Genomic DNA, 13,035 nt, shown 5'->3' with positions numbered 1-13,035 from the left:
AAGTACTGCAAAGGGCTGAAAGGCCTGAATTACCAGTTTGGGAAAACAGGCATGTAAGGTCACCTGGGGGGAGGGGAAGGGGTGGAGAGGGCACAGGAGGGTGGAGCCAGCCTGGTAGGTGGAATACCACTGTAACCTGGCCTCCTGGGAGGGTCTCCTGCTCTCTCCCTGGGCGAACATAGATAGCCAGCACAGGGATGCATTCCACAGGTATTTATTGATCTTGCTGCACACTAGGCCCTGTGCTGGGGACACAGCTGTGCAGGAGGTCTGCCATCCCAGGGACCTCCCCGCTCCCACCCATACACACTGAGGGCTGCTACTCCTTGAGGACAAGACTGCGATCGTTACCCTCTTAGCAAAAGCTGAATGGGGCTAAGTCAATGACCCTGCAGGCAGATTCCACTTGCAAGAACTCTGATGGTGGAGAGCAGAAGGTGACCACAAAAGGTGGCTGACCTTCCCCCAGAAAGCTGTTGAACCGCACAGACATCCAGTTGGCCAGGTCCAACACACATTGCTGAACTGCCTCCCAATAGCCACCAGAAGAAAGCCACGAAAAACCAGAGAGAAGCAGGATTTTCTCATAAGAAAACAGCCTGTCTTTTTCAACTGCTGGCCTGGGGTTGTAGGAAACCTCAGCTTCTCAAAAAGCACCATTGAGAACCCTCACCCAGACCCACCACCCCACCAAAGTTGATCCCTCATCACTCTGAGCATGGTTTGTAGAAGGGGGTGAATGGAGGAGGGGCAAGGATATGCTTTGGGCTCCGTCAGATGGCAGCCAAGTCCCAGGACTCATTTTCAGGCCCCAGCCTTGCTGGAGGCACCCGCCCAGACCCAATAGGTGGACAGACCCATTTGAACACACATCCAGGAGCCAGCTCAGGGACCAAGGGACTCAGGCTGCCCCACTTCCCAGCCCTGTGTGGCTCCCAAGGTGAGCAGCAGAAGGGTTTAGACAGGAATTTTTTCTTTTTGTGGGCATAACACAAAGGGAGAGAGACCATTAGGAGGTGCAGAAGGAAGAAATGGGGTTCTTGTTTCTCCCTCAAGCTTCCAAGCTATTAATTTAGCCAACTTCCAAGGTTCTGGGAGGTGACCCTAGCCCTCTGCACTCTGGGGTGAGAGAGCAGGCAGAAGACAGGAATGTGCAGCTTGGCAGAGAAACACAGGGTACAGAGGGATTCTTAGTAACAGAACTGGAGTGTTTTTAGGGAGGAGGAGGAGTTTCGGGTTGCAGTCAGCTGAGGACAGAATGCATCCCCTCTAGGAGCTCATGCTAAAGCAACACAGTGAGCCCCCAGGAATCTTGACTCTGTGAAAGTGGTCCTGACAGAAGGTGCATGCAGGCAACACTTGGAATGCATGGGGACAGCACTTCAGCCTCTGATGGGGGTCCAAACTGGGCCTAGGTGGGCACGGACGGCCAACGTCTTGACGAGCCACGGCTCAAGTGTAGGACAGCAAGTTCAGGTCATAACAGCCATCCACCTGCAACACAAAAGACCATCAGACCTGACCCACTCAGGCCAAAGGGAGCCACTCACAGGGAAGCGATCACTCACGTCAAAGCGGCCGATCCTTGTGGAGGTGTGGCTGGCCCGGATCATCTCTGTCAGCGCCCACATCTGCTGGACCTCGGAGGATACCCTGCTGGGGTCTGGGAGACCCTGCTCCAGAAGGAGGGGTCAGTGGCCATGGGTCTCTCCCCAGCAGTGCCCTCAGAACTCCAGAGAGGCCAAGCGGGGCTGTGGGGCCCTCCAGCTGACATTCCCAGATGACTTGTAAAACAGGACGATAGGGCCTGATGTGCAGTAGGTGGCCCAGCCCCACAGAGATGCCTCAGATCCCAGAAGGGAGGTCCCACAGGGTGAACCAAGGGCCCTGGGTCCAGCCCCAGATTCTTGCAGAAAGGTGTCCCCTTGGGCTTGTGCTGGACACCAAAGCTGTTCACACATGGTTCTCACCCAGGGCGAGGGCTTACCTCAAGAAGGGGAGTGGGCTGTTCACAAGGCACTGGATGGGACAGCCACTTGGGGAAGGTCATGGAAGGGCTCTGCAAAGCAAAGGGTACTGCCCTGAGAAGGGCACAGTAGGAGAGCCCTGGAACCAGAGCCCAAGGTCCTGACGACAGAAGAAGGGCCACTGAGCCCCAGACACTGAGAAAATCCTTTTCAGGACCCACGGGCACATAAACTGCCTAAATTCTGCTGCAGAAGGAAGCCCCATAAAGACAAGGGTCAGAAGCAGATTCTGGTCCATGAAAGTTCCAGATATGAAAGAGGCAAGTAGCCCCCAAAGTCAGGAAATATGAGGGCATGCCCTCACCGCTCATCATGAGCTTCCAGAATTCCCACCTGGCTAATTTCCCTGTGAGTCTCCCCATCCTTACCCATCCACTGCCACCCACACCCCCAGGCCTTCCAGCCATAGCTAGGAGCCCCGTGGAGAAAGGGCCAGCCAACAGCTCTGAGCTGGTCACTCACCTTTGGTCCCTGCTGGAAGATCTGAAGCTCCTCCACCGTGAAAGACAACCACAGTGGTGATGGCTGTCGCAGAATCAGGCGCAGTTCCAGTACTTGGGCCATGTCACACAGCATCTGACGCATAAACACACAGACACACACACACACACACAAGGACCCAGAGAGGCCCCAGCTCACTGCCCAGGAGCCAACCAGCAATGAGCCAAGGGGCCTTCTCCCCAGGCCTTGGAGAAGAAAAAGTAGTTCCTCCAAGGCACTCACCAAAGAACCACAGCCCAGACCAGCCTTGCCCACCCCTCTTCGCGCATGTATCCTGGCCCAGACCCCAGGCCCCTTGGGAGCCCTCATTTGGGCTGCCCTGGCCACGCTGAGTCCCAGCTGACCTGGTGCTTGAACAGCGATACGTACTCCTGGGCTCCCTCCTCACTGTGCGGATCGGGCATCAGGCAGTAGTCCCGCAGGCAGGTCACCCACTTGGCTGGAGTGTGTGTTGAGGTGTGCTGGCGAACACGGATGGTCAAAAAGGCTGTGTAGTAATTCTTAAACATGATCTCCTGCAACTAGGGCACACACAACCCACCAAAACAAATCAGACCAGGGTCCAGGACTGGAGGGGTTTCAAAAGCACCACCTCTTCCTCCACTGAGGAATGGACTCTTGTACCAATCTAACAATTTCAATAAGAATCCACAGGTGCTTTGCTTTCCTAGAAGAACTCACAGTCTAAATAAGCACATCATGCTAACAAACCATGATCTCAGGTCTCGCCGCATGTCCTTGATGCTGCCAGAGGCCAGAGCCCTACCTACCTCTAGAGGAGTGAGAAAATGTACAGATGAGTTCCTCAAGTGGATGGTCAAAGGGTAGAAAATGTAAAAGTAGCACATACAAAGGAGCACCAAGAAGCGAACCTGGCACATGCCTGTGCCAGAGAGCGGTTCAGCCTAGTTACAGTAGTTCTCATCACTGCATAGTCATCAGAATTAATCAAGGAGGGGATTCCCTTTCACTGCCAGGGCTGGGATTCAATCCCTGGTTAGGGAACTTGGATTTCACATGCCACATGATGCAGCCAAAAAAAAAATACTGAAGGAAAAATTTTTTGAAGCATAGGTGTACAGGCTCCACCCCAGAACTACTGAATCAGAATTACCAGGGTTGGGCACTTTAATGAAGTCTCCCAGCCTAGAGAAAGGAACAGCTTGAGTAAGAACCATACACTACAGAACAAAGTGGGTGGGGCCGAGAGGCAAGGAGGGCAAAGACACAAAGTGGCTCTGAACGTCAGGCCATTAGAAAGTGGACTTTGTCCTGTGTTGAGGGCCTGAGGTGTCCAGTTACTCACGGTAACTGGAGTCTGGAAACTGCAGCCACTGGGAAGATCCTGATGAAGTTTGAGTTGAACAGCAGGGTCTGTTGGAATGGGCAGGCAGCAGGTATGGGGGTAATTCATTGTCAAATGATACCTAGCCAGTGGCCAGGGACAAAATCACCTCGCACCTCTGTTTGGTTCAAAACTGTTATTTCGAGCACCTAGCCTACTATTCTGGCACTTCCGTGTTAACACCGTTCTGGACATGGGGGAGAGATGTTGAAGTGAACAGAAGAGGAAACTGCACTCTAATATGTGTTAACAAAAGGAATAAAGAAATGGTTAACTGACTATTACGGGCGAGATACCGCAGAGGCTTTCAGCAAACGATTCATTGCCTGGGACACGCCCGAGTTCCCAGATAAGCCCCGCCCAGGAGCCCCGGTCGCGCCCACAGGGCTTGCTCACCTCGAAGGGCGCGACGCTGGGGAAGGTGACATCGATGACCAGCACACCAGGCCGGCCTTGGGAGGTCCGCACGTCGCCCACCTGCAGGGCCACTGTACCTTTCACATGGCAGGGGACCGACACGCGGGACATGGTGGCAGCGGTCGCGACTACTCACAACCGCCGCTCCTGGCCTCTGCCCAATGGTTCTTCCCGGCGTCCTCAGCAGGGCCTCAGGAACTACAACTCCCGAGAGGACTCGCGCTAGGCCAGCCCGGCCAGTCAACGATGCTCGGGGCGGGCCGGAATTCGGAAGTGCTTGCGGAAGTGCTCCTTCAGCCAATCACTGAGCGAGCGAACCGTAGAGGTCAGCCGCAGACCACGCCCAGGAACGGCCTAGCCGTCTGGATAGAATCTGTGCTAAACTCTCTAGGCGCCTGAAGTCTTACTCCGTTTCTGCCTCTGTGCGGGGCTGACTTAATTTAGCGCGTAAAGTTACAAGCATGACATTGATTGCAGAAGTAGATATTACGCCCTTCCCCCCTTTTTTTAAAGGGCAAAGGATTTGAAGAGATAATTCACAAAAGAAGATAAATAGCCAATATGGCCATGAAAAGATGCCTAACATGAGTATTCATCAGAGAAATACAAATTAGAACTTCCCTGTACCCACTGCTGCTGCTGCTGCTAAGTCGCTTCAGTCATGTCCAACTCTGTGCGACCCCATAGACAGCAGCCCACCAGGCTCCTCTGTCCCTGGGGTTCTCCAGGCAAGAATACTGGACTGGGTTGCCATTTCCTTCTCCAATCCTGCACCCACTAGACAGGCTACAATTAAAAACTGAGGAGAATGTGGAACTCTTATCCACTGATAATTTCCTGCCACTTTGAAAGCAGTTTGGCCATTTTTTTATGGACTAAATTTATACCTAAAATATGATTCAGCCATTGCATTCTTTAAGTATTTACCCAAGAGAAATGAGTTAAGCGTCCATTCAAGGGCTTTATTCATAATCGCCAAAGTTTGGAAATAATCCAGATGTCCAACAGATGAGCAAATGAACAGATTAGGTAATTGTGGTATAGCCATACAATGAAATACTATTCAACAATAAAAAGAAATGAACAAATCCACTTGTCTATCAACAGATGAATGGGTAAATAGTGTAATTACACAAAATGGAATTATTCAGCCTTGAAGTTCTGGCATAGGCTTCAACATGGATAAACATTGAAAATATTACACTAAGTAAATAAGCCAGATATAGAAGAGCGAATATTGTATAATTCTGCTGATGTGAGGTACCTAGAAGAGGCAAACTCAGAGAGACAGAAAGTTAAATAGAGGTTGCAGGGGCTGGGGAGGGAGAAATACAGAGTTGTTGCTTAACAAGTACAGAGGTTTAGTTCAAGATGGATGAAAAAAAAAAATCTGGAAATAGTGGTGAGAAGTACACAGCACTATGAATGTACATAAGGCCAATGAAGTATGTATACAGTTAAATGAATAAATGGTAAGTTTGATGTCATGTATGTTTTACCACAATAAAAAACAAATGAACAACTGTTATACACAGTACCACGACTAGATTTCAAATGTACTATATTCAGCAAAAGAAGTCAGACTCAAGTGAGTTCATATGGTATGGCCCCACTTATGTGAAATTCTAGAAAAGTGACAATTACTGTAGAACAATATAAATCAGAAGAGTTTTCCCTAGGGCCAAGGGTGAAGGGAGGAAACTGACTATGAAGAAGTACAGGTGAGTGTTTGGGGATGATGAGAAGGTTCTATGACTTGATTGGCTGTAGTTGTATTGCTTTAGACTTTTGTCATAGTTCATTAAACAATCCTTAAGATATGTGCATTAAAAAAAGTTTTGTTTTTTTCTAATTTTTTGTCTGCCCCACAGGGCATGTGGGAATCTTAGTTCCCTGACCAGGGATCAAACCTGGCACCCCTGCATTGGAAGCATGGAACCTTAACCACTGGACTGCCAGGGAAGTCTCAATATATGTGCATTTTATTATATATAAATTATACTGCATTTGGGACTTCCTTGGCTTCCAGTGCTTAGGGCTTGAGTTCAATCCCTTGTCAGGAAAGTAGGATCCCACAGGCCACACAGCAGGGCCACAATAAATAAATATTGATTTGTTAAAAAAAAAAAAAAGCCTCATTAAAGAAATAAAAAATAAGATAATAATAAGAAAAAAGGGGTGCGAGGGAGGTTCAAGAGGCTGGGTACATATGTATGCCTATGGCTGACTCGTGTTGATGTATGGCAGAAACCAATACAAGATTGTAAAGCAATTATCCTTCAATTAAAAATAAACAAATTTAAAAACAAACAAAAGTAAGTTATACCTCAAGGAACATAATTCAACAATAAAAAAATTCACCGTCATATTTATCATCATCACCATCCTTCCAGATACCCGTGAAACAATGCCCCAGAAATTGTCAGTTAAGCCTGCTTTATGGAGGCCATAACAAAGCTGAGGCCAGACACAGTTCAATGATTTCTGAAGCCAAGAAAGCAGTATGGAGTAGAGCTGGAACCAGAGCCTCTTTTGCATTCCTTCCTTATAAGTCAGAACCCTCCAGACAAACCCTCCACCTTTGGTGACCCGGGCCTTATCTGTGTGAGGTCTCCAAGAGACACAGGCCCAGTGTAGCCCATAGAATTCTTATAGTGGGGCATCAAACAGACACAAAACCACAATTCCAGGCCAGTCCAAGGAGCAGTCTGGAGGAGCTGAGCCTTCCCAGCCCAGACCTAGAGGCCTCCAGTGACAGAAAACCCTCCCTCCTTCATTGTAATTTGGAACCTTGGGCTTTCCAGACTGCTCCCTGCTATCTCCGTTTTGACTCAGACTAAAGACTCCTCGCCTGGGTCCTTCCAGGTTCCTGAGGGTTTCCCCTTTAGGGAGCAGCACTCCCCGCCCCATACTGGAGCAGTGGCTTCCCTACATTCCAGAGGACTATAGGCCTCCTGAGAATCAAGAGGACACAGGCAGGTTGTGGTCTTCAGGACTCAGCTCTGACAGCAGACCCATGAGGACCCTCATCACAGATGAGTCTCACGTCATATCTCTCCAGTAGACAGCTGCCTCTGCACCATATATGTATGGAGAGAGAGCTCAACTGAAAGATTAAGTTTATGAACTTACAGACTGTTGGTTCCCATGAGTACAGAGGCTGAGAACTCCCACGATCTGTAGCTGGCAGATCTGAAACCCAGGAGAGCCGGTGTATAGTCCTTCTTTTAAAAATAATTTATTGTTATTTATTTGCTTCTGCCAGGTCTCAGTTGTGGCAGGCAGGGCCTTTGATCTTCTTGTGGTGTGTGGAGTCTTCATTTTATTTTATTTTTTAGTTAACACAGCATGTGGGATCTAGTTCTCTGACTAGGGATCGAATCCCGGGCTTTGGGAGCGCCACTGACTCTTAGTCACTGGACCACCAGGGAAGTCCCACCGATGAGTAGTTCTAGTTCAAGTCTGAAGGCATAAGAACCAGGAGAGCTGATGGTATAAATTCCAGTCCAATAGCTGACAGGCTTGGAGACCCTAAAAGAGCTGATGTTTTGGTCATAGCCCAAAGGCTGGAAAAAAAAATGTTCATGTTCAAGCAATCAGATGTGAGGGTTTCCTTTTATACTCAGCCTTTTTGTTCTATGCAGAAATTCAATTCATTAGATGAGGCCTGCCCATATTAGGGAGGGTAATCTGCTTTACTCAATCTATTCAAATATTAATCTCAAAAACTAAAAAAAAAAAAAAGGAGAGAAAAGAAATAAACCAATGTTAATCTGACACAGAAACACCCTCAGACACACACCCACACACCTAATAAAGCTTGGCTAAATATCTAGATACTCCCTGGTCATTTCAAATTGATGTATAAAATTAATCAGCACACACTATGGTTTTTTTTTCCAGTATGTTTTTAAATTTCCACATATATAAGATTTTTTTTTCAGTTTTCCTTATCTTATTGATATCTAGTTTCATTCCATTATGACTAAAAAGGAAAAAATACTCTGTGTGATTTCAATCTTTTTAAATTTATCTAGACTTGTTTGTGGAGAAGGCAATGGCAACCCACCCCAGTACTCCTGCCTGGAAAATCCCGTGGGCGGAGGAGCCTGGTAGGCTGCAGTCCATGGGGTCGCTAGGAGTCGGACACGACTGAGCGAGACTTCACTTTCACTTTTCACTTTCATGCATTGGAGAAGGAAATGGCAACCCACTCCAGTGTTCTTGCCTGGAGAATCCCAGGGATGGGGGAGGCTGGTGGGCTGCCGTCTATGGGGTCGCACAGAGTCGGACACGACCGAAGCAACTCAGCAGCAGCAGCAGCAGACTTGTTTGTGGGCTAACACATGACTTACTCTGGAGAATGTTCCACAACCACTTGAGAAGAATGTATATTCTGGTATTGCTGGATAAAATGTTTTGTACGTCTCTGTTAGGTCTCGTTGGTTTATAGTATTGCTCAAGTCCTCCATTTCCTTATTGATTATGTCTGGTTCTATCCATCATTGATAGTGGAATACTGAACTATTATTGGAGCACCGTGTGTTTCTCCTTTCAATTCTGTCGATTTTTGTTTCATATATTAATATTTTGGGGCTCTGTTGTAAGATGTATGTACATTCATAACTGTTATATCTTCTTGTACCTTTTATTAATATTTTTCTTCTTTGTCTCTTGTAATCTGTTTTGACTTAGGTCTAATTTGCCTTACAATCAAAGAGCCACCCAGCCGTCTTTTGGTTACTATTCAAATGGAATATATTTTTCCACCCCTTAGTTTCAACTTCTTTGTGCCCTTATACCTAAAGTGAGTCTCTTATAGATACATATAGATAGTATGTATCTATATGTATACATAGATACAAAAAAAAGTCCAATCTGGGAAAAAGTCCAATCTGGGGAATTCCCTGGCGGTCCAGTGGTCAAAACTGGACTCACAGCTCTGGGCTTCCCAGGTGGCTCAGTGGTAAAGAATCCGCCTGCCAATGCAGGAGACGCAGGAGATGTGGGTTTGATCCCTGGGTTGGGAAGATCGCCCGGAGAAGGAAATGGCAACCCACTTCAGTATTCTTGCCTGGAGAATCCCATGGACAGAGGAGCCTGGTGGGCTACAGTCCACGGGGTCACAAAGAGTCAGACACAACAAAGCAGCTGAGCATGCAACTGTTTTCACTGCCAAGGGCTTGGGTTCAATCCCTGGTCAGGGAACTAAGATCCCACAAACTGTGCAGCATGGCCAATACATACATAATAAAAATACTATATATGTCATCTGAATGACCGAAATATATATTTCTCATATATATTTGATCTTTACCCACAGTTTCTGGTTCACAACCTTTCAAAACTCTTGGAATTTCCTGAGAGATAAGAGCAATGGGATAATACTTGGCTTCTTGTCCTCAAATCCTGAAAACCCTTTAGGGAAAGTGATTTTTGGGTCCCACCCAAGGGTGGGGGCTGATTGCAGGAGAAATTTTAGTCCCACTCCCAGACCCCAAGGGAGGGGAGAATGGCTGGAGGTTAAGTCAGTCACCAGTGGCCAATGATTTAATCAATCATGTAACGGGAAGCTTCCATGAAGACCCCAGAACGACCGGGTTCAGAGACCTTCCGGGTTGGTGACTATGTGGAGATGGGCAGAGAGTGGTGCCTGGAGAGGGAATGGACCACACCCCTTCCCATGCCTGGCTCTTTGTATCTCTTCTTCTGGCTATTGATGGGTATCCTTTAATAATCCTCTTAGGACAAACCAGTAATCTAGTAACTAAGATGTTTCACTGAGTTCTGTGAATTGTTCTAGCAAATTAATGGAAATTGAGAAGCAGGCTTTGGAAGTTCAGATGTACAGCCAGCGGGTCAGAAGTACAGGTGACAAAATTTGAGATTGGCAGCATAAGTTGGAGAGGGTTATTGTAAACTCAATATGTAGCCAGTTAATTAGAAGCACAGGTAACAACCTGGCCTTGTGACCTCTGTCTGCAGTGGAGCGCAGTCTTGTGGGACTGAGCCCTTGACCCATGGAATTTGATTCTGTCTCCAGATAGATATTTGATGATGTTTAAAGTCTGTAGGAATTTATGGAATAGCTAACCAAGATCAACAAACAAGTTCAGTCTTTATGAACATCCGTCTCTAGAATTAACTACTGAACTCCCAGTGAAAAGTGTCAGGATAAAAAAGGCACTAAAAATTAATCAGATCTTAGTGATAATGGCTTATTATTCATTGAATATCGTCTTTATTTCTAATAGGATTTGTTGCATACCATTCCTGAAATGTCTTAGAAGTACAGTTACAATGGAAGTATTTAATTCATGATAAAGATCAGTATATGTTGAAAACATGTAGTTCAGTTTGTTTCAGATTAATTTTTTAAGGAAAAATTGTTTTAAAGGTTCAAGGAAGCCATAGTTATAACTGAATACTATTATAGTTTTATTATTGTGATTTACATATTCTTTCTAAAAAATACGTTGATCCTTTAATTCCCAAAGAGATGGAGACCTCAATAATAACCGTATTTACAAAATCCATGTCTTAAAACAAGGCTTATTTACCAGACATAACTGAATGTAGAAAGCCCTTTTTCAACACTGTATGCAAATTAGTTAGGTTTTTGCATGCATATTTAAGACTATACTTCAGCTGATAGTGTTTGTGTCTTCAGCGTGTATATTAATCAGGTGGTGAATTTTTCTTTCAGTCTTTGGTAGTAACTGGAAGTTGTCTTATGCTTTTGGTATTGCTTTGTAAAAGATTTTCGTTTCAGAGAGGAGTGTTCACCTTTACCATTTAGCATAGTGATTTAACTGTTGATCATTCCATTCAAGGAGAGTCATAATTTTTAATGGTAACTAGGAGAAGGCACGGAGAAGGCAATGGCACCCCACTCCAGTACTCTTGCTGGAAAATCCATGGACAGAGGAGCCTGGTGGGCTGCACTCCATGGGGTCACTAAGAGTCCGGAACGACTGAGCGACTTCACTTTCACTTTTCACTTTCATGCACTGGAGAAGGAAATGGCAACCCACTCCAGTGTTCTTGCCTGGAGAATCCCAGGGATGGGGAAGCCTGGTGGGCTGCCGTCTCTGGGGTCGCACAGAGTCGGACACGACTGAAGCGACTTAGCAGCAGCAGCAGCAGAAGCAGCAGCAGTGAGGTTTTGGTGGCTCAGACGGTAAAGCGTCTGCCTACAATGCGAGAGACCCGGGTTCAATCCCTGGGTTGGGAACATGCCCCTGGAGAAGGAAATGGCAACCCACTGCAGTACTCTTGCCTGGAGAATCCCATGAAAGGAGGAGAGTGGTAGGCTACAGTCCATGAGGTTGCAAAGAGTGGGACCCACTTCACTTTATTTTCAATGATGGTTTCAAGTTACATTGTGTCCTTTCCATTAAACCTGAAAGACTCCCTTTAGCATTTCTTGTAGGGCAGGTCTACTGCTATATTGTTGCTTATTTTAAATAAGTAAATAGGGACTTTCCTGTCTTGTGGTTAAGATTCCACCCTTCCCCAGCAGGGGGCACAAGCTGGATCCCTTCTCAGGAAGCTTAGGTGGCGCTAGTGGTGAAGAATCTGCCTTCCAACGCAGGATACACAGGTTTGACCCCTGGGTCAGGAAGAGCCCATGGAAGAGGAAATGGCAACCCACTCTAGTATTTGTGCCTGGAAAAGTCCATGGACAGAGGAGCCTGGGGGGCTACAGTCCATGGGGTCACAAAGAGCTGGACACAACTGAACGACCTGAAGAGCACAGGGAGCTAAGATTCCCATGTGCCTGGCAGTGTAGCTTAAAAAAAAGTTTAAAGTTTCCTGTTTTATTTTCGAACACATAAACATCTACGCGAGAGAGATATAACTCATATAAAATCTCTCTTGAGTTGTCCTCAGTTATTTTAAGAGTGTAGGACAGAGGAGCCTGTCATGCTACAGTCCACAGGGTCACAAAGAGCTGGGCTCAGCTTTGAAAAACCAACAATGATGTTTCACTACCAAGCAAATTGAAGCAGGGTGGTGGTCTCAAAGAGTCCTGGGTGCCACTTACAGCCTCTGACTCCACTCGGTGGGTGTCCGTGAGACAGGCTGCTTGTTAAAGAGGCGGCAGAAGCTGAAGCTAATTTACCTTGTACGTGCAAAGTGCGTTTTCCTAATCTGAACAAGTTTCATCGCTTTCAGCTGTCACTCCGGATAAGGGTTACTACCAGGGTGGCAAATTTCAGTTTGAAACTGAAGTTTCTGATGCATACAACATGCTGCCTCCCAAAGTGAAATGCTTGTCCAGGATTTGGCACCCCCAACATCACAGAGACAGGTGAAATACCCCTAAGTTTACTGAGAGAAAATTCAATGTTCTCAACATTTTTGGGGCACTGGCTGGACTCCCACGAGGACACGGAAGGATGTTGTTTGGGGATTAAACTGTTTACTAATATTTTGAGTTTCGATGATCCACTAAATATTGGAGCTGCAGAACATCATTTGTGGGACAAGGAAGACTTCCGGAACAAAGTTGAAGACTACATTAAGCATTAGGCCAGATGACAGGAGTAGCAGACTGCAAGGCCATGGATCGCGCATTAAGAAGTTTATCTCCAGGCTTCCGCAGTGGCTCACTGGTAAAGAATCCACCTGCCAATGCAGAAGACACGGTTTCCAATCCCTGGTCTGGGAAGATCCCACATACCAAGAAGTAACTAAGCCTGTGCACCAAAACTACTGAGCCTATGCTCTAGAGCCCAGGAG

At 46.7% G+C, this 13,035-nt stretch overlaps 1 protein-coding gene and 1 pseudogene across 4 annotated transcripts; one reads left to right on the top strand and one right to left on the bottom strand.

Annotated features, from left to right (window-relative positions):
• Positions 1 to 198: 198 nt before the first annotated feature.
• Positions 199 to 4,499, bottom strand: NICN1 (nicolin 1, tubulin polyglutamylase complex subunit). Of its 4 annotated transcripts, none has more exons than XM_019984785.2 (6): positions 4,270 to 4,497; positions 2,873 to 2,989; positions 2,490 to 2,603; positions 1,988 to 2,059; positions 1,569 to 1,673; positions 199 to 1,494 (listed from the first exon to the last, which is right to left on the bottom strand). In XM_019984785.2, the coding sequence occupies exons 1-6, from the start codon at positions 4,399 to 4,401 to the stop codon at positions 1,453 to 1,455; spliced, it is 582 nt and encodes a 193-aa protein (XP_019840344.1). In that variant the 5' UTR covers positions 4,402 to 4,497; the 3' UTR covers positions 199 to 1,452. The 4 variants fall into 4 exon arrangements, with proteins under 4 accessions (XP_019840344.1, XP_019840342.1, XP_070633332.1 ...); XM_019984783.2 differs by having other exon boundaries at positions 2,873 to 3,049; positions 4,270 to 4,493; XM_070777231.1 differs by lacking the exon at positions 4,270 to 4,497 and adding an exon at positions 3,835 to 4,092 and having other exon boundaries at positions 2,873 to 3,049.
• A 37-nt stretch (positions 4,500 to 4,536) lies between these two features.
• Positions 4,537 to 12,825, top strand: LOC109575882 (NEDD8-conjugating enzyme UBE2F-like; annotated as a pseudogene).
• The last annotated feature ends 210 nt before the right edge of the window (positions 12,826 to 13,035 follow it).

The sequence above is a fragment of the Bos indicus genome, chromosome 22, assembly GCF_029378745.1.
Source record: "Bos indicus isolate NIAB-ARS_2022 breed Sahiwal x Tharparkar chromosome 22, NIAB-ARS_B.indTharparkar_mat_pri_1.0, whole genome shotgun sequence".
Taxonomy (NCBI): Eukaryota; Metazoa; Chordata; class Mammalia; order Artiodactyla; family Bovidae; genus Bos; species Bos indicus.
This window is presented reverse-complemented; position numbering and strand designations above follow the sequence as displayed.